This window comes from Colobus angolensis, unplaced genomic scaffold, assembly GCF_000951035.1.
Source record: "Colobus angolensis palliatus isolate OR3802 unplaced genomic scaffold, Cang.pa_1.0 Scaffold38, whole genome shotgun sequence".
Taxonomy (NCBI): Eukaryota; Metazoa; Chordata; class Mammalia; order Primates; family Cercopithecidae; genus Colobus; species Colobus angolensis.
The window spans coordinates 2,737,146-2,755,781 of NW_012117154.1; the positions used below are offsets into that span (position 1 = coordinate 2,737,146).

An 18,636-nucleotide genomic window follows, 5' to 3' on the forward strand; every position below is an offset into this window, starting at 1 on the left:
CCCGCTCCTTTCTTACCACATCACAGTCAGTGTCTTTGAGGTGGGGCACACGAAGGTGGGTCAACATGGAAATACCACCTTACGGTTCTTCAAAAGCATTCTTATATCATTATTCTCACAATTCAGCAAAGCAGAGAATTTCCTTCATTAAGCAGATGAAAACCTGGACCCCAAGGGAAGTAGGTACCCACCAGGGAGTACTGTCACCAGTATTATCTGTAGTTCACAGCTGAGAAAGCTGTTGCTCAGGAAGCTTCAAGGCATCTGCCCAAAGTCCCCTGGCCTGTAAGGGGTGGCCTGGGATTGAACATAGTCTGCTTTTCCAAGATGACTCTTCCTTACTTACCACACTGACCCTCAGCACAAGAGGAGGATCTAGCTCCAGCTAGGACCAGATTCCAGGTCATACGATGTTACCTCACGGCTCTGCAGACACAGTTCTGAATGAATGCAAACTTTTTTTCAACAAGGGAAATGCCTAGATTTCTGCCTTCAGGATATATTCATATATACACACCATGCACAAGACTTCCAAAACTTGATTATGTTAAGGAAACCAAGTTTACTCAAGAAGGAGTCAGAACACAGTATATCCTTACCCTACTTCTAATCATTACCAAAAACAGTAAATGAACTGGAACTAGAAATTATAAATGGGTAAGTACTCCAAATCTGCAAGATGTAAATGATTCAATAACTAAAAAGGTGAAAAAGAAAGCAGAAGAGATAAGAAGCATGTAACTCCAGCATTTTAAAATTTAATTCCATGAATGCAGTCTAGTTTGTGGTCCTGTGAAGTCGTGCGGCTACTCCGGGTTCATGATTCCATTCACACTCCTAACGGTAACACGTGACTGTAAGAGAACTGCTGATACGCACAGAGCCAGCCTTGAAAGAGAGCCCTAGGAAAGTCTGGGTGAAGAGGCTATCTGTCAGATATTACTTAAAAGTGAGGAATACACATTTGTTTCATTTTTAGTAAATACATAATTTTGTTACCTTGTCATCAATTTTTATCAAGACAAAAAAACTGCAGGACTCCTAAAATATCCAGAAATTTCTACATATTAAGAATTACCAACAGGTCAGTGAATAGTTACACCTAGTTAACTACACTTTGCCACATGAATACAATTTGCTGATCTCTATAGCTTTGAAAAATTTAACTAAAGTTGAGCACAGTGGCTCACACCTGTAATCCCAGCACTTTGGGAGGCCAAGGCGGGGGAAATGCTTGAGCCCAGGAGGTCAAGGATTCAGTGAACCATGATAGCACATTGCACTTCAGCCTCGGCAACAGAACAACATCCAGCCTCAATAAATAAATAAGATAAAAATTTAACTACAGTACCTCAAAATATTCAAATACAACAATACTCCCACCTAGTGGATAAAAGGAAAATGCCTGGCTTATTTCAGTTGTGAAGAATATCATAAATAAGGAATTAAAACTGCAATTAATTTTTTACAATTTTATTCCGTTTCATCGTTCTCAAAATATATCCCCCAAAAGTAATCTACAAAAGAGTGCACGTTGCTCCCCTTAAAGGAATGGACAAGTAATATACATTACAAAACAATGTTTAAGATCATGTATAAATGTTACTCTGAATCTCATTTGTTGTCATCAATTTCTTTAGTATCTCAGTGCTTTGGGGAATATTCTGAAAGGAGAGAAAACAATGAATACAGTGAGACCCCTGGGATTCAGGCAGAGGTAACACCCCTCCCCAAAACCCGCAATCTCCACACTCGAGACAACAGCCATGGGACAGGCGCGGCCTTTACTCTCCCCTTCTCAACAAAAAGCAAGCAGGAAAGTCAGTTCAACAGGCCCTTTCCCAGCCACACTCGCCGATGATTTCCTGGCCTCCAATGCTCTCCCGGCCTCCAGAGGAAGTCCACGCTCCAATCCGCCCGACCTTCCCTGCAAGATGTCTTCCTCCCCTCTCCACCAACACCGTGCTCCTCATGGCTCTCCTCACACTTCCCCACTCTGCTCACACTGCTTCCCTCTGCACACTTCTACCCCCTAAGATTCATCCATCTTTCAAATCCAACTAAACTGCCACACAGCAAGAATTCAAAATAATTCCACCTTATTGAAAATACCACTTTTAAATGGTCAGAAACAATGAACTGACTCAGGCTGATGTATTTGGTCATTAAGAAAACAGCCCCCTGCAGAACCACCATCTTACCCTCCTGCTAATCATTATCTTCAAAGCAAAAATGAAAATGCTGAGTTAAATTTCCACTTGAAAGTATATTCATAAAAGCTGAGTTTCTTTAAGCCCCAAATGACAGATGATTTCCAAGTTTCAGAAGAAGTCCAAATGTTTACGACACACCTGTGTACTACACACAGTCCTACAGCAGTAAACAAAACGGCCCAGTCCCTGCCCATGGGAACTCATCTCTTAAGTTAAGTGAGATGAGGCAATCGGCTATTTAAACAAACAAGACAATCAGCATACACTTTGAAACAGATGCTAAAAATAAATTAACTCCATGTGTCAGAAAGATGATCCCTGATTCTAGCTAATTTGAAAGATAAGCTTGCAGTATACTAAATTACAGTTTTACAGCTGTACTCTTCAACAAATGGCTATTGACGGATTTATTCAACATGCCAGGTATGTGGTAAACTTGGAATACCAAAATTAAAAAACGTGGTCCACCATTACCACAAGGAGCTGACAATCTAGTAACAAACTAATTTATGAGACCTGGGAAATGAGCTACTTCCAACAACTTATCACAACAGCCTTAACACTAATAGCCATTCCGGAATAAAACCAGGCTGAGGGACAATGTTGTGACAACCTCTTTCCTGTAAAGAAACCGTGCTTAAACCAGAGACTGTGGACTTCCAAAAAGTCTCTTAAAAGAAAGCAATGGAATCCCTCAACTACCTGAGATTACAGGCAAACATTTTTATGTACATGTTCCAATTTTTTTTAGAAAATGAGCCCAAAGGTATAAACCAAGAGTAAGAGGTTCATCACGTAATTCTCTCATCTTCACATATCCAGTTCTCTGTAAAACTGGGTAAATATTATAATAATTTGATCTATACTATACTCAAAAATAACGTTCTCAAAAATTAAATTAAAATTTTTTTTAAAACCTTCCAAAGTAGTTCTAGAAACTTCTTGAACAGTAAAACCATCTGTCCACAAAGACATTTGGGATTTAATTGCATTGCATTAATCTGTCACACAGGAACAAAGCATTTGTCAAATTACAGACGTATACAGAAAAGATGATGACAAATTCAAACTGCCAGACTAGGAAGCTTCACTTTGAGAAGAATGGGTCTCCAAGCATTGCTTAGGTTTAAAATGACACCATACATTTATGTTACTAAGCTCATTATAACAACTCAGCTATTAATTTAAATGAGTTAAAACCTTACCTTAACCAAACTCTTCAAGCTTCTGGTAGAAAGTATAGGCTTAAAAGCTTCCACTGTAATTAGGTCTAATTTCATCACATCAGTATAACACAAGTACAGAATTGCTGGGATTTTCCATACTTGACAGTAACTCAGAACTATGAATATACAAGAAAAAAAAAAAAACACGTAAGTCTTCTATTATGTTACTTTTAAACACCTTTAAATAAAAAAGGCTGTTTTTAAAAGTAGTTATCTCAGCTGCCTCTTTCAATCAAGGTATTTACTGCAATTTTGAACCAATTATAATGTAGATTTTCTTTCAAAGTCAATTTATTTTCCTAATAATCTCTTCTTTTGCAAATATTAACTTTACATTTCCTCAAAATACAGCTAAGATGATTTTAAGTAGCTGAAAGATTAAAATTCTACTGACCATAATGAAGTATACATAACAAATAAATACAAAACGCACAAAGTAAAATATTTAGCCACTTCTCATTCTAGTAAACACTGAAAGCAAAAAAAAACCCAATCAAACCCATTTTAATACAGTTCATATAATAACAATGATGTACTACATCACCCACTGAAAAGTCAATGGTGGTCTCTTTGTCATACGATGGCAGATGTGACAGTCATGAAAAACAATTGAAGCAACTATCAAGATTGAATATTCAAAACTTCTATTTTGATAATTAAAACATACTTTATCAACTTTTCATGCACCAATAATTTATATTTAACACTGGCTTGCATTCTGAATAATCAAAGACCAAAAAGAAACACAGCACGGGCCGGGCGCGGTGGCTCAAGCCTGTAATCCCAGCACTTTGGGAGGCCGAGACGGGCGGATCACGAGGTCAGGAGATCGAGACCATCCTGGCTAACACGGTGAAACCCCATCTCTACTAAAAAAAAAATACAAAAACTAGCCGGGCGAGGTGGCGGGTGCCTGTAGTCCCAGCTACTCGGGAGGCTGAGGCAGGAGAATGGCGTAAACCCGGGAGGCCGAGCTTGCAGTGAGCTGAGATCCGGCCACTGCACTCCAGTCCGGGCGACAGAGCGAGACTCCGCCTCAAAAAAAAAAAAAAAAAAAAAACAGCACGTCTGAAGCCTAACAGTTAAGAAACCTGAGCTCCTCAAATAACTGTGTCTGGAAAATCTGAAAACTCAAACTAAATATACTGCACTTGTAACTACAGATATTGAGGACTAACAGCAATATATTGGTATCAATCATCATTAATAAACTACCTCAAAAAGACCTCTAATGGTGAAAGTAGTAAGTATCAATAAAGCAATAAGATACAATGTAAATGTTACAAATTTTAATACCACCTGCTGCAGGAAGGTCGTGTACGATATTCGGTTGTTCTAGCAACGGACAACACGCAGGGTCTTTGAAATTCTGTGTTTTCAGGGCTTTCAGGAAAGGAGAAGGAAGGCTGCCAGTGGATTCTAAGGTTTTATAATCGGTAACGTGTCGACATGTGAGGATAGTTATCTGCATGTTCTTCCTCGGACAAGAGCCAAAAACCTAACATAAAATTGATTTCAAATTTAAAAAAACACATAATTTTGTTACAGAACGGAAACATTCCTCTGGGTACTCACCTAACACCACAGACAACAGTAATATGCCTAGCAGGGGTGGGAGTGTGCCCTAGAGAAACAGAACACACCTGCGCTCTCAACCTGGGTTTGATCTTGGTTCTGCTTTCTAGGTGGGCAATTTTTTCAAAGACACTTTCCTCATTAGTGAACTAAGGTGATATAGTTTAGACGTTTGTCCCCTCCAAATCTCAAGTTAAAATGTGATTCCCAGTTTTGGAGGCAGGGCCTGGTGGGAGGTGACTGGATATGGGGGTAGATCCCTCGAGAATGGCCTAGCACCATCCTGCTGGTGATACGTGACTTCTCCCTTTTCACTCACTTCATACTAGAGCTGGTAGTTCAAAATAGGCTGGCTCCTCCTCTCTCTCATGCTCTCACTATGCGATCTGCCTGCTCCCCCTTCACCTTCCACCATGACTGGAGGCTCCTGAGGCCTCAGCTGAAGCCAAGCAGATGCCAGCACCATGCTTCCTGTACAGCCTGCAGAACTGTGAACCAGTTAAACCTCTTTTTTCATAAATTACCCAGCCTCAGGTATTCTTTATAGCAACACAAGAACAGATGAACACGTCACGCCAGCACTGCCTACTTAAGGGGCCTGTGATGTGGAGTAAATGAAGTCAGAGTGCCAGAATAGTGACTACAGGCCTGCTGTCCAAAGGAAAAAAGTCACAAGTACACACCTAACATTCATTCCCTCTCCCACCTACCACTGACACCTGAAAAATAACTCTTATGAAATTCATTTTTGGAATTACTACACTTATAGGTAAGTTTCAATCATGGTGGTTCTAACTGTCCTCTTCTATAATAGGTAGAGTCTGGATTTGATAGATTTCTAAGAACGCTTTTACCTTTTAATAAGATCTAAAGTGATGTAAACAAAGAAAGACGGGCGGGAGGAATCCAATTGTGTTTTATACTTCTGTGACCTACCGTCCTCAATGCTGAGGACCAACTGTGTTTTATACTTCCGTACCTCAGCACTGAGGATGGCAGGTCACAGAAGTATAAAACACAATCGGTTGGTCATGTTAAATAAGCAAGTTCTTTTACTCTTTATATTCCAAAAGAAATTCCCACAATATTTTAAAGAAATAAATATCTGACTGCATAAGTTTAAGTTAAAAGACACTGAACCCATAAAAAATGAAAACTCCTGTAGACCAACCATTCACAGGTTTTCATTTCTCTCCTACCTTTTCCAGCCACTGATACTGCTGATCTTCTGCAACGTAGCAACTGCACTGACAGAGGAAAACCTGAAAAGTCAAGTTCCACGTTTTTTGTCAAGTAGGCTTTATACACACCCCAAACTATCACCATATATGTAACATGTGAATGACAACACTTAGGTAATACTTATTTTCCTGGTTCCATTATTGACCTACTCTCTTTAAAATTTAAGAGTCAAACCACTATTGGTGATTAGTATCAGAAAAAGTACACACTGACAGAGCAACTGAAAGACTTGCCATACTAAAGTACACTACCAGTAAATACCATATAAGTGACACTTAAATAACTACTTTTCAAACACACAAGTCCCACCTACCGAGGGATTGGATTTGAGATGATAAAACCCACAAAAAGCCTCTGTGGAGGACAGATGTGTAGTGTCTGCTGTTCTACACCATTCATTCCAGAGTTTAGCACAACCAACTTCTTCCCAGACTCCTGAATTCATAACAAATGATGACAGAAATGCTGTAAAAAACAGTTCACGTAAGTTAGTGTTTGGCTCTGCAAGCTGTATTTCCTATTCAATAAAAAGTAAGCTCAAGTTACTGTAGAATTTGAGAGCTGTAAGAGCCAATCAAGACCATCTACCTAATACCATTACACAGAAAAAGAAACTGAGGCCCCCAAGAAGTAAAAGGCCACACCCTGATTAAGACAATCCTAGAGCTAGGGATCAAGAAGGCAGGTTTGCTGACAGACTTTCTACCACATGCTCATGGGGTAATACTGTTCCGAAAAACTTTAGGCCAGCAGAACTTTATATAAATGAGTCCATAGTTACTTGCCACTGTGTACTTACTATGTTCTACAAGCACTAGGGGTACCTTACAGAGGAAGGAATCTTAACTGGGTTTCCTGAATGTTCTCATCAGAACCTGTGAACACCCTAAAAATATTAAGGTATATGTGTGTATTTGTAGATGTATATTGTCCTAGCTGCACTCTACACTGTTTTTACCTTAATCCACCAAGAGAATTAATACATGCAAGGACCTTAGAACTTAAGTACTTAAAACATGTTGATAATTATTACTGTCTCTAGAGTTTTCACTGTGTTCTCAAAGGAGTCTATTAACTCAAAAACATTTACATAAACCCGGATACGTCAACACACTAGAAACAGCTCCTTGAGTTTTGAGTTCCTGAGGCTAAAAACATTTTCTTTAAAGCTTTTCTCTGAGTTGGGGTCTTGCTTTGTCACCCAAGCTGGAGCACGATCAGTGGGAGGATCATGGCTCACTGCAGCCTCGAAATCCTGGGCTCAAGCAATCCTCCCATTTCAGGCCCCTCAGGAGCCAGGACTACAGGCAAGTACCACCATGCCTGGCTACATTTTTTCATTTTTTTGTAGAGACAGGGTCTCGCTATGTTGCCCAGGCTGGTCTCAAATCCTGGCCTCGAGAGATCCTCCTGCCTTGGCCTCCCAAAGAGCTGGGGCTACAGATCTGAGCCACTGCACCCAGCCTAAATCTGACCTTTTCAGTTTATTAAAAAGATAATGCAGGCCAGGTGCTGTGGCTCACACCTGTAATCCCAGCTCTTTGGGAAGCTGAGAGCAGAAGGATCACTTGAGGACAGGAGTGCAAGACCAGCCTGGGCAACACAGAGAGAAACCATCTCTACCAAAAAAAGAAAAAAAAAGATGCAACATGAACAGGAGAGAGATTTTACTCAGAAATACACTCTGCTGTGGCTTTTTAAAGTACTAAACATTTTAAATCTTTTATGATGGAAGACTATAAGTAACTTTATATTTCATTCTTTCAACAAAATGACTAAGTCTTCTGCATTTTCACTTACCTACTGCATTATTTCCTATAGCAATTATAAACTTGGAGCACGGATATTTTTCTAGCAAAGAAACTTCCAAAGATGTTTTTGTTTGTCTTCGAAGGAGCCGCACCTCCCTAACACAAGAAACAAGATGAAACTAAAGCAACTTCAATACAAACAGTATCATATTATGGCAAAAGGGCACTATATGTATCACAATAAATAAAATGCACGTTAGTTTTATAAAGAATATAACTAATATCCTCAGAAAACGATGGACTCAGGCAATGATAACCGACAGATAAAACTACTGCATACGTGTTTAGGGAGAACTCTAAAATAGTGGTCAGGCTGTCCACCTGACCCAAGGATCAATCTTAGATCCCTAAAAGTGAGACAACTGGGGATAGCCTGCAACAAGAAACAGAAAGCACCACTTAGTTGAAGCATTCTTGCCGACAAAACATTGAATGTGAATCTGACCAAACCTACAAATGAACATTCATTTACAGGACATGCAGGTGAAACACACGTTAAGTGATACCACAAGGAAGCTATCAGACAAATTCAGAGTGTGGGGCACTGGACAGGTCAGCCAGTCCTGTCTCTTAAGAGGGTTAGGAGGCGGCTGCTCTAAATGAAGTGACACGTCTAAATGTAACCTGTAGACCTTGTTAGGATCCTCATTCACACAAATCACTGTAAAATATCATATTTGAAAAAACTAGGTAAACGTGAGTGAGCATGGACTATGAAATCATACTAAAAATTAGTATTAGTGTTGTTAGGGGTGATAATAGCGTATGTAAGAAAATCCCTAAAACGTTTGAGATGTATTCTGAAAAATGCAGAATTTGTGAAAGGCCATGATGACTGGAATTCGCTTAGAGTGGCGGGAGAGGAAATAAACGTGACAAAATCTTCCCGTTGAATTTACCTGGTTGTGTTAGGGGTCAGGGCTCACTTGACTATTTTCTCCCACATTTTTATGTATTTGGAAACAATTTTTTTTAAGAGTGTTCATCTGCTACTGACATTATGCTAATTGAAGTGTGGGGTGGAGGTTTAAAAAGTTTCGAGGGAATCGGTGTGTCCGCGAACAATCCATGACAAACGTGGTGGGACCCGCGGGAGCGCTGCGGCCCAACATAATGTGACAAGAAGCGGGAAGATCACGAGTCCTCAAGACACCAAGCCTCTAGGAAGCCTTTAAAGAACGGATATGAACCCAGCCCTCCCACAGCGGCTTCACCCTGGACTCCACGAAACGCCAGCGGATCCACCCGAGCACCGCACCCACCTGGGCCTGGCGCCGACGGACGCCGCGGCTTCACGGAGACCCAGGGCCCAAGCAGAGCCACGGAGCGGCGGCAACCGCGGGGGTCACTCGGAAGACCGCGGAGCCCCGGCCTTCGGTGCTGTCGCGGCTGCGAGGCCCGCGCACCTTCCAGCAGCGGAGAGCGCGCCTCCCTTATCCAGGTGCCTCACCTCTTCCGCGCCAGCTGTTGACGCACCTCCCTGTCCTCGGGCATCTCCCTCCGCCCCTCCTCCTCCTCCTCCTCCTCCTCGTCCTCCGTCCCAGCTCGGCATGGCGCCTTCACCACCTCTCCGAAGAACGTGGCCGCCATAGCCGCCCCGGGACCGGCTGGACACAACTGCGGCGCCGCGGGACGGCGCACGCCAGCATGCGCGAGACCACGCTTCCTCACCGCGCGGGCAATAAGTCCCGCCCCGCACAGGCCACGCCCTCCGCGCCCAGCCCGAGCTCGCGGCCACAACCCCACGGCGCGGGCGCCACGCCCCGCCCAGGCCACGCCCCCAGGCACACCAATAGCCTGTGGCCACGCCCCCTACAGCGCCCGCTCGCGCTGCCACGCCTTGGGTCAGGAGTACCCGCAGTTTTTGTTTTTAAATTACAGATTGTGGGGTTGGGGTCTCGCTGTGTTGTCCAGACTGGTCTCGAACTCCTGGGCTCAAGCGATACTCCTGCTTTGACCTCCCAAAGCGCGTGGATACAGGCGTAAGCCACCGCCTGTATCCACGCCTGTATGAATGCTTTCATTCGCAGCTTGAGCCCTGCAGGCGTCGAGAGGTGGGAGGACTGCGGGCTAGAGGGGCGGGGTGGGGGGGAGCGAGAGGAGGGCGGGGCCTCCGGTCGCGGCGGTAGCGGAACCATGGGTGCAGGGGCGGCGCCGGCGCCGCTGGCAGTGGCGTCCGGGAGCTGTGAGGCCTTTCCCTTTTCCTTCTGCGATAGGAGAGACTGGGGGAGCCTTAGTGCACCCGCTCCAAATTTCGACTGCCCAGGTAGGTGGCCGCGCGGTGGCACTGAGGGCCCCCGGAGCCAGGCGCGCCCTCAGACAGCGGGCACGGGCGGACGCAAGGGCAGCAAGAAATACAGCGCTTCGTGGTGGTATAAAATGAGACCTTTACTCTGGCAATAGGAATTCACATTTCAAAAGCCGATGATTGTCAAGCCGATTTAAAAAACATTTTTATGAGAATGTAAAAAAGAGTGTATTTTTTAAACTTGGCCATTTTCTAATACAAAATGTTTCTTTTTAAATAGCCTTTAATTAAGCAAAATGTGTGATTAATTGGTTCTCTTTCAAATGTGCTGGAAGACAAAGCTCGAGGAGCACTGTTTCAAGCAAGAGAAAAAGGGGACATAATTTAAATGCAAATGAAAAGATGCAGTAATGCAATGAAAAATAAAAACTGTTTCCTAGATTTAGTTGTACCGAAATACATGACATCGCCTGCAAGTTGTGACTTTGTCAGTAGTCGCAAAGGTAAGTACTACTTTGGGGTCACAGAGAGCCTGTTGAGATAAAATCTCAAACCTGCTAGAAACATTTTAAGATGTGGAAAAATAATGATCAACAAAATCATTTACATAAAATTAGTGTTTAGCAGATCTACACATCTGCAAAAAAAAAAAAGTGTGAGTTTGGAAGCAAAATTTGAACATTTAGCAATAAAATTAAGACTAAATTACTAGCCAGTAAGAGCTTTGGAAACTTTGGATATCCCTAGTGAGATGGAATAAACAAGATTACCAGAATGATGTTTTAAAACATTAGGACTCCTGGGTTAATTGGTCTATTATAATGATGGAACTGCAGAATAAAAAGGTTGTTTGGGCACCACTTGTCTTAGTCCTTTTGTTAATTTGTCATTTTTACCAGTAAGATCTTCAATTTGACTTCACAGTTCTATTATGAAGAAATATTTTCTGCAAAGCAAATTACTGTAAATAGGGTAATGGTAATACATTTGGCCATGATTTAAATTCTGCACACATTTCAGAGAGAACAATTTTACAATGTTAAGTTTTAAGCAAATGCTTATTGCATGCAGTTACAATAAGTTAGGCCACTTTTTAAAACGGCAAATATGTTCGAATTAAATACTTAGCCAAAAAAGGATTCCATTATGCAAGACTGATAATACAATCTCGAATACTGACAGAAATTAACCCTACCACAGCAAATTATAAATTCAAAGCTTAAATTCTTTCATTACACTGAAGTTGCCAAAAAAAAAAAACCTTTGCATAAAATAGTCTTCACTGAGAGTTAAGTACTTCATTTTATAGTTATTTGTTGAGGACATAATAGACTCAAGAAATGTAAATTAAGTAAATTTTGAACTGGAAAGTTGTTTAAGCATTTCATTAGAACTCAAAAATCAAACCCCATGCACCTAAAAGTAATAGCAGTTTATTAGGAATTCTTCCCTTCTCACCTGTGCATCAACATACTGGGGATCAGTAGTTTAGATGAAAGTATACTACAAAAGGAGCAAAGGACACAGACTTAGTAGGTTAGAATATTCTGGCTTATGCTAAAGAACAAAAAGCATTTTTTTAAAACAGACATGCAACCACAAATTTCTCAAGTATTTTGGACACTTGGTTCATCTGTATAACAACAAAAAAAATGCATTTGACTTAAAAAAGAAATAGAAAACCCTAGGTTTCTGTAATTTAGTTTTTCAGATTTACACATGCAGATATTTTTAAGTGGGAAAACAACTTACTTTCAACAACTTAATTTTTCCAATAACACATTACTATGTTAAAAAGATGTGACAGTACATTCATTTAATATGGCAATTTGAATTTTAATTTCAACAAATACATATTAACAACAAATTAAATCCTATCGTAAATACACTTGTTACACCACGACCAGATTTTCTAATCCTAGCAGAGGCCACACATGCTGCCATTAAAGTTTGTTGGGATGAGACTGTAGTAAGTACTCAAAGTATTCAAGTTCTAATTTTTAAGGTGCTGTAGAGAAACATAAAAGATTTCACTGTATCTAAAAATATGACTGTTTTGATCTTAAGCTATATATTTTATTTTTATCTGATTAAACTAAGACCTGCCTCTTAATGAGGCACATTTTTGGCATTTCTGTAAATGCTGCTACATAAAAGTAAAAATAAGGATAAGCCGTGATAGTAACATTCATAGCTTTCATATAAAAATATATATTCCCTGAATTAGTCATATCAAGTGGTCATTCAGTATGAACTGCAATATTATAAACAAAATGACATCAATGGACTTTCTCTAATTGCCTATTTCCAACACTCTACATCAGAACTCAATAATCAACATCTCCAGCTGACATTCCCAGGTCCTCCTAGTTTGTTTTTGACCTTTGGGGATGTGAATTACAGGGACTGGATCTAGGTAGTTTTTGCTTCACTCAGAAGTCAAATAGGCCCATTAGCACTTCCTTTGGAAAAGTGCCTGATTTTTTTCCCTCATGACACCATAGTTGTCATGGTCTGAATTTTTACACTCTTAATGCAGAACCCTTAAAATTAGCATCAGGTTGAGATTTTGAAATTTCTTTCAAATCTCCAAATCTTTCAAAATCTCCAAATCTTTCAAAACTCCAAGTTCTTCCTAGCCTGTACTCGTCCCATTATATTCTTCCTCTAAGGAACCATGTCTTCAAGGCCTTGCTTTCTGGGAAGGAATAGTAGTCTTATAGCAGGCCATTTGTCATTTCTTTCCACCTCTCCACCTACAGACTCTGCAATCTATTTCCTCCTCACAATTCCCTGGAGCACGTGTCTGTACAAGAGCTGACTGGAAGGAACCCACTGGATTATGGCTTTTAGAAAATTCCTCCAAAGATGCCAATAAGGGAGTAATTTTAGAGCTGGGAGCAGAATGTAACTGCCAGTTTACTCGTGGCCCAACTGTTTTCAGATAGCACTTCTACATTCTCATAGTCACTACTGTGCATTTTCTTTCCAGGATCTGAACCCCCTTAAAAAAAGCACTTTTCTATTAATATCTTCTAGCTCTTTTTCACTTTCAGAATTTATGGTTGTATCATCCTCTTTATAAACATTCAGTAATTTTTTCTTAGCCGCAGCAGAAGCATTTCGATGGGGCAGTTTTCTGCTACTCTTCCTAATCCAGACATTTTCTGGTCCTGAGATCGTTTCTTTTAGATTACTCATTATCTTTATTTTATTTGCAGCAACAGTAGCACATCTGCGGGGAACTTTCTCAGGTACCATTTTTGCTTTCAGAGTTTCACTAGGCATCTGCACTGCATCCTTCTGATTATGCATACATGTTCTCACTTTTGTTTTGGGTTTTCTGTCTCTAGGAACAAATTCTGAAAAATGAGTGAAAGTTCATGTAAATGCAAAAATCTTGTAACACAAGATTTTACTACTGCTAACATTCCTCAACAACACTCATTCGGAAACAATAAATTTAAAAGTCATATTGCTAAATGATAAATTTTAAAATGTGATACTAAGGGCTCGGCATTGATACAACCTTACATTTGCTTATCTACAACTATAAGGATGTCACTTAAAACAGTAGCAGACTTGTAAGAATGGGGTGAAAAGTTCCTTCAGCATTGGCATCATAAAGCTGCTAATCTAAAAACATATATATGAGCATTTTACATAATTTGAATTACTAAATCTTAATTTCATTGTTCCAGTATTTTCTGACCTAGGTATGTGACACACACGAGATTCAGATTAAAATTCTAAAAAATAACACATATGTAGAGTTGCTTAAAGGAACTAACAAGTGCAGAGTGCTATGAGAACACAGACTAGAAACCTAACCTAGCCTAAGGGATCAAGGCAGGCTTCCTTTGAGGAAGCATTCACACGAGAGCTGAAAATTGTGAAGGGATTTGAGAGTTAAGTCCTTCATGCAGACAAAGGCAGTTTTTAGAGGGGGCTTGAAATCCCACTGGAGCTGTGCACAGCCACATGATGCCAGACCTACTACTCCATGCTGACCAAACTTAGGAGGGCTCAGATATGTTTATTGTTACCAGTGTCTCAAAGCCAAATTTTCCGATTTCACAAACAAGTCTAATTACTACTCTTCTAGAACAGAAGTGATACTCCTTTTATGTATCTGAAGTTCACTGGCCTTTGGATTTTAGGTTTTTCTTGCAGCCATGAACAGTCAAACTATCTAAAACTGCCTTCATGGTACACACCAGTCTTGATGGCAGTTTGTTTTGTAAGACCCTGCCTGAAGTTTCCAGACACTTAGCATTCAAACGGTCAGGCTGTAGATGACTGAAATAACCACAGTTGATATCCTATACCCACACTAGACTTCTGGAGGACTCTATCACATTCTTTTCACTACTAAGTACTAGAAATTGAGAACTCTTTTAGTCAGGTACTATCAAGTAACACTATTATTCTGTAGCAATGAAACTACCAATGCCAACCTTCTAAACTTCTATGAAGATGTTTGCCCTTCTGTCACTAAGCTGACTAAAGGGCAGATGAGTACAGGTAAAAACTGCTTCTGTGGACTGACATGTTCATACAGCCAGATTAATGAGGCAGTCCTCTGCCCTCACAATGCAAGCACTTCAGATTTTTCCGTAAGTCTATGAAACTGATTTCACATTTCTCTAAGATAAGTGTTCTCCCCAGAATAGGTTAGGATATACTTTATTCAAAGCAACCCCACCACATACACATCAGTTCCTTTTGCCAACTTATGTGATTCACATGCTTTTCCAGTGAAATTCTATTTCTAAGGGCATTATGTTTTGTTCAGTGTTTGGTCTCCAGGCATTGTAAATGGCATTTTACCAGAGTAAGACGCTCATCATGGCATTACTCCCATGCAGCATGCCCTTATCTCCTTCAGTTGGGCTCTGTGGGAAGAGAATTGGCTTAAAGTGTAGTGGGTTTACCACTTCAAAGACACTTTTCTTGGGAATTTTAAAATTATGAACTAGTATCTCCAACAAGTCAACCCTATATCCAAAATGTATCTTTAACACATTAAATCAATGTTAGCAAATGCTAAAATATAAATGTGCTACAAAGGGTAAACAAAAATTTCAAAACATGCAAAATTAAGGTGAAATTTGCACTTTTATAGTAGGATGAGAATATACTATTATCAACTAGCTGCACCATTTGCATTTTGAAAAAAAATAAAAATAACTGGTTCATTCCCGACAACCTACTCATCCAGTCAAACAGTAGCTAAAATTCTATTTCAACTAAAAATTTATTTGTAACAAAATGCTTTAAGTTGCAGAAATTCCATTTTGATGTGTGATCAAAGTACCTATACTGACAATTTAGGAACCTAGTAAATACTAATTGTAAGACATTTTAATAAATGTTTATTTGTCTGGAATAATGGAAAAGTCAAGATTCTGCAGAAAAAAAACTAAAGTCAGGTTTTTTAAAAATACTTTTTAAGGAAATTTGAACTTCAATAACTATGCCCAAAGGAGGGAGAATTTATGAATTACATTGTACACAGCAACTCTAAATTGATAAAGCTGAATCTCTTAAGTCTTAGACAACAAAACAGGAATTTCATAGAATAAGGATAAAAATCTGAGGGAGACAGAAAAGTGTGGAGAATTTTTTTAAATACATACTTTTAAGTCAGTGTTAATTTTATTACTGAAAACTGAGTAAATTATAAAGTGCTTTATTCTCAAGAAAACTAGTTTTAGAAATATATATAGGATATTTCAGGGTTAGAAGTCAAATTTGTGTGTTAGGGTACGAGCTTAAGAACTCTGGATGCTGCTGCTCTAACAATACATTTGTGATAATGCCATGTAACACTAAAAAATCAGTAGAATCCCACCAGTCCTAATGTCTCAGATGGTCTTGTTTCAGTCACGTGTTCAGAAAGTCATTGAGTGCTTAAGGACTGTTGTTTTCCTGGAAGTGATTCCCTATTTGGGTATGACAAGAACACATCAGTAGTGTAAAAATTTACATCTGTAGTAGCACTCCATAATCATCTACCTGGATGACCACTTTAAATTATAACTCACAGATATGTGTATTCTAAGATGGTGTCTGTGGTAAATAGAAACCTGGATACAAACATAACAGTTCTAACTCAACACAATCTCTACTTCCTAAATTTTAAGGATTAATCATATTCTAATTAGACTTTTTAAAAATTTTTAAGCTACCTTACAGATTCTGCACAATATTTCATCATACAAAACTGTTTTCCTGAATTCAAAGTAAACTGCACATGATTACTACAAAAGCATTACAGAATTTTCACTGGCATTTTTTAAATTGGAGCATTTAAAACAGATTTGAGAATGAGAAAAGAATATCTGACTCAAAATGAAAACATACTAGCCTCTTTTGTAAGCTCCTAGAATCTTGACATGATTGATTGCTGTGGTTGGTGGATAAAGCAAATCCACATAGTGGGTAAACCCTCTAGGTGCAAGTTATAAGCTCCCTCAGGCAAGCCTTTTATCAGAAAAGACTTGAGATATTCTCTCCTGTGTCTGCCCTTCATTGATAAGCAATGAAATGACCCCAAAACTCAGAAAGCAAGTAACATTTATCAATGATCTTCATGCCTCCCAAAGCAGAAGTTTCCAAAAACATCCCATAAGCTGAAGTATCTCAATGGCTGTAGAATAAAATGGTTTCTGTAACTTACTGTGTTTTTAAACAGTTCCATTTTCTGGGGGGACCTGGTAACACTGCAGTATGGCAGTATTAGGTCAAGAGACCGACAGAAATAATTCACTAGCTTCTTCATTTTTAGGGTTCAGTTTACTCAATGATGGGTACCACAGAACCCTGAATTTTTGTTTTTATTCTGGAACTACAACTAATCTACCTCATCACAATACAGTTTTCTCTCACCCCTAGAAAAACTCTACAAAAGAATTGTGATAGCTATTGCAATTTTTAAAAATCTCATAAAAGCCTTATTTTGAAATATGAATTCAGGGACCTTAACTGCTTAATTTGCTTTTTAGAAGCAATACTTTAAGAGCATTTCACACTAAATGTAGGCAGAATCAGAAGTAAATACTTGTTTTCAATCTACCCTATTACTGTAGTACTGGAAAGAAACCAGGCCACAGACAATCCAGTGGCAAACCCCTTTTCCAGCAGGGCTCCTGACTCGCTGGAGTTCCGTTATCCAAGCTCATGGGTAACTCGCAGCCCTCGCACCCTATGTTCTGCCTGCATGAAAAGAAATTACCAGTGGAAAAGAGGTTGGGGAACCACTTGGGACAAGTCTGGAATTAACCAGCTAGAATGTATTTGGCTTGGAGTAGTGCTTTCTGTTTTTTAACTTTTTGCTTAAGATGAAAATGCCAAATGTATTATCCTGTGTTTAGGAATTGACAAAAAATCTATTCATCTAAATGAATTGATTAATTTAGAACATTAACGATCTTATGTGGAGTGGAAAACTAAAGATCTGCTTGACAGGCTCCTGTAATTTTATGATTGGAATTTTGTAGGTGAATATATAGTTGCAGTCCACGGACTGATTTCACACTTAGAAAATTAACTTGAATATATTAAAAATTAAAGATCCCTTTAACTTTTAACCACTGATCAAAAAAGGATGGAGTCTCGCTCTGTTGCGCAGGCTGGAGTATAGTGGCACCACCTTGGCTCGCTGCAAGCTCCGCCTCCCAGGTTCACACCATTCTTCTGCCTCAGCCTCCCGAGTAGCTGGACTACAGGCGCCTGCCACCATGCCCGGCTAATTTTTTTTGTATTTTTAGTAGAGACAGGGTTTCACTGTATTTGCCAGGATGGCCTCAATCTCCTGACCTCGTGATCCGCCCGCCTCGGCCTCCCAAAGTGCTGGGATTACAGGTGTGAGCCACCATGTCCGGCCCAAAAAAGGTAATTTTTAAAATGATTTATCTTATAAAACAAAGAGGTAGAGCTGCTGTAGTCCATCTAGGCTCTATATACTGGTCATCTCATTTCAATTAGGTCAATTGGACTGCCTCTTCTCTTTGGCAGTCTAAAATCTCATTTAAGGGCTTTAATAAATGAAAAAACTTACCTTAAAATTGACATAACTAAAATATGACCAGAAAGTATACCATAGCATTGATAATTAAATTCAAACTATTGGTCTTGCCATACTTGAGAAACAGATGTATAGTCTAGTTATTTACCTGTTGCCAAAGATAGAGCCTGCAGATTTGTAGAATCCAAATGATGTGACTCTCCCCTCCCCCCCCAAATCTAGAAAAGCAATTCTTGAGCAGACATCAATTTAAAATCTTGATATTTTTCTACCAATTTAACAATATATTAGG

At 39.7% G+C, this 18,636-nt stretch overlaps 1 protein-coding gene across 1 annotated transcript; it reads right to left on the minus strand.

Moving 5' to 3' along the window:
• Positions 1-1,461: 1,461 nt before the first annotated feature.
• PSMG1 (proteasome (prosome, macropain) assembly chaperone 1) lies at positions 1,462-18,209 on the minus strand. The gene is made up of 8 exons (XM_011954036.1): positions 18,159-18,209; positions 9,518-10,025; positions 8,057-8,163; positions 6,570-6,721; positions 6,214-6,276; positions 4,739-4,937; positions 3,419-3,555; positions 1,462-1,664 (listed from the first exon to the last, which is right to left on the minus strand). The coding sequence occupies exons 2-8, from the start codon at positions 9,655-9,657 to the stop codon at positions 1,590-1,592; spliced, it is 873 nt and encodes a 290-aa protein (XP_011809426.1). The 5' UTR covers positions 9,658-10,025; positions 18,159-18,209; the 3' UTR covers positions 1,462-1,589.
• Between the last annotated feature and the right edge of the window lie 427 nt (positions 18,210-18,636).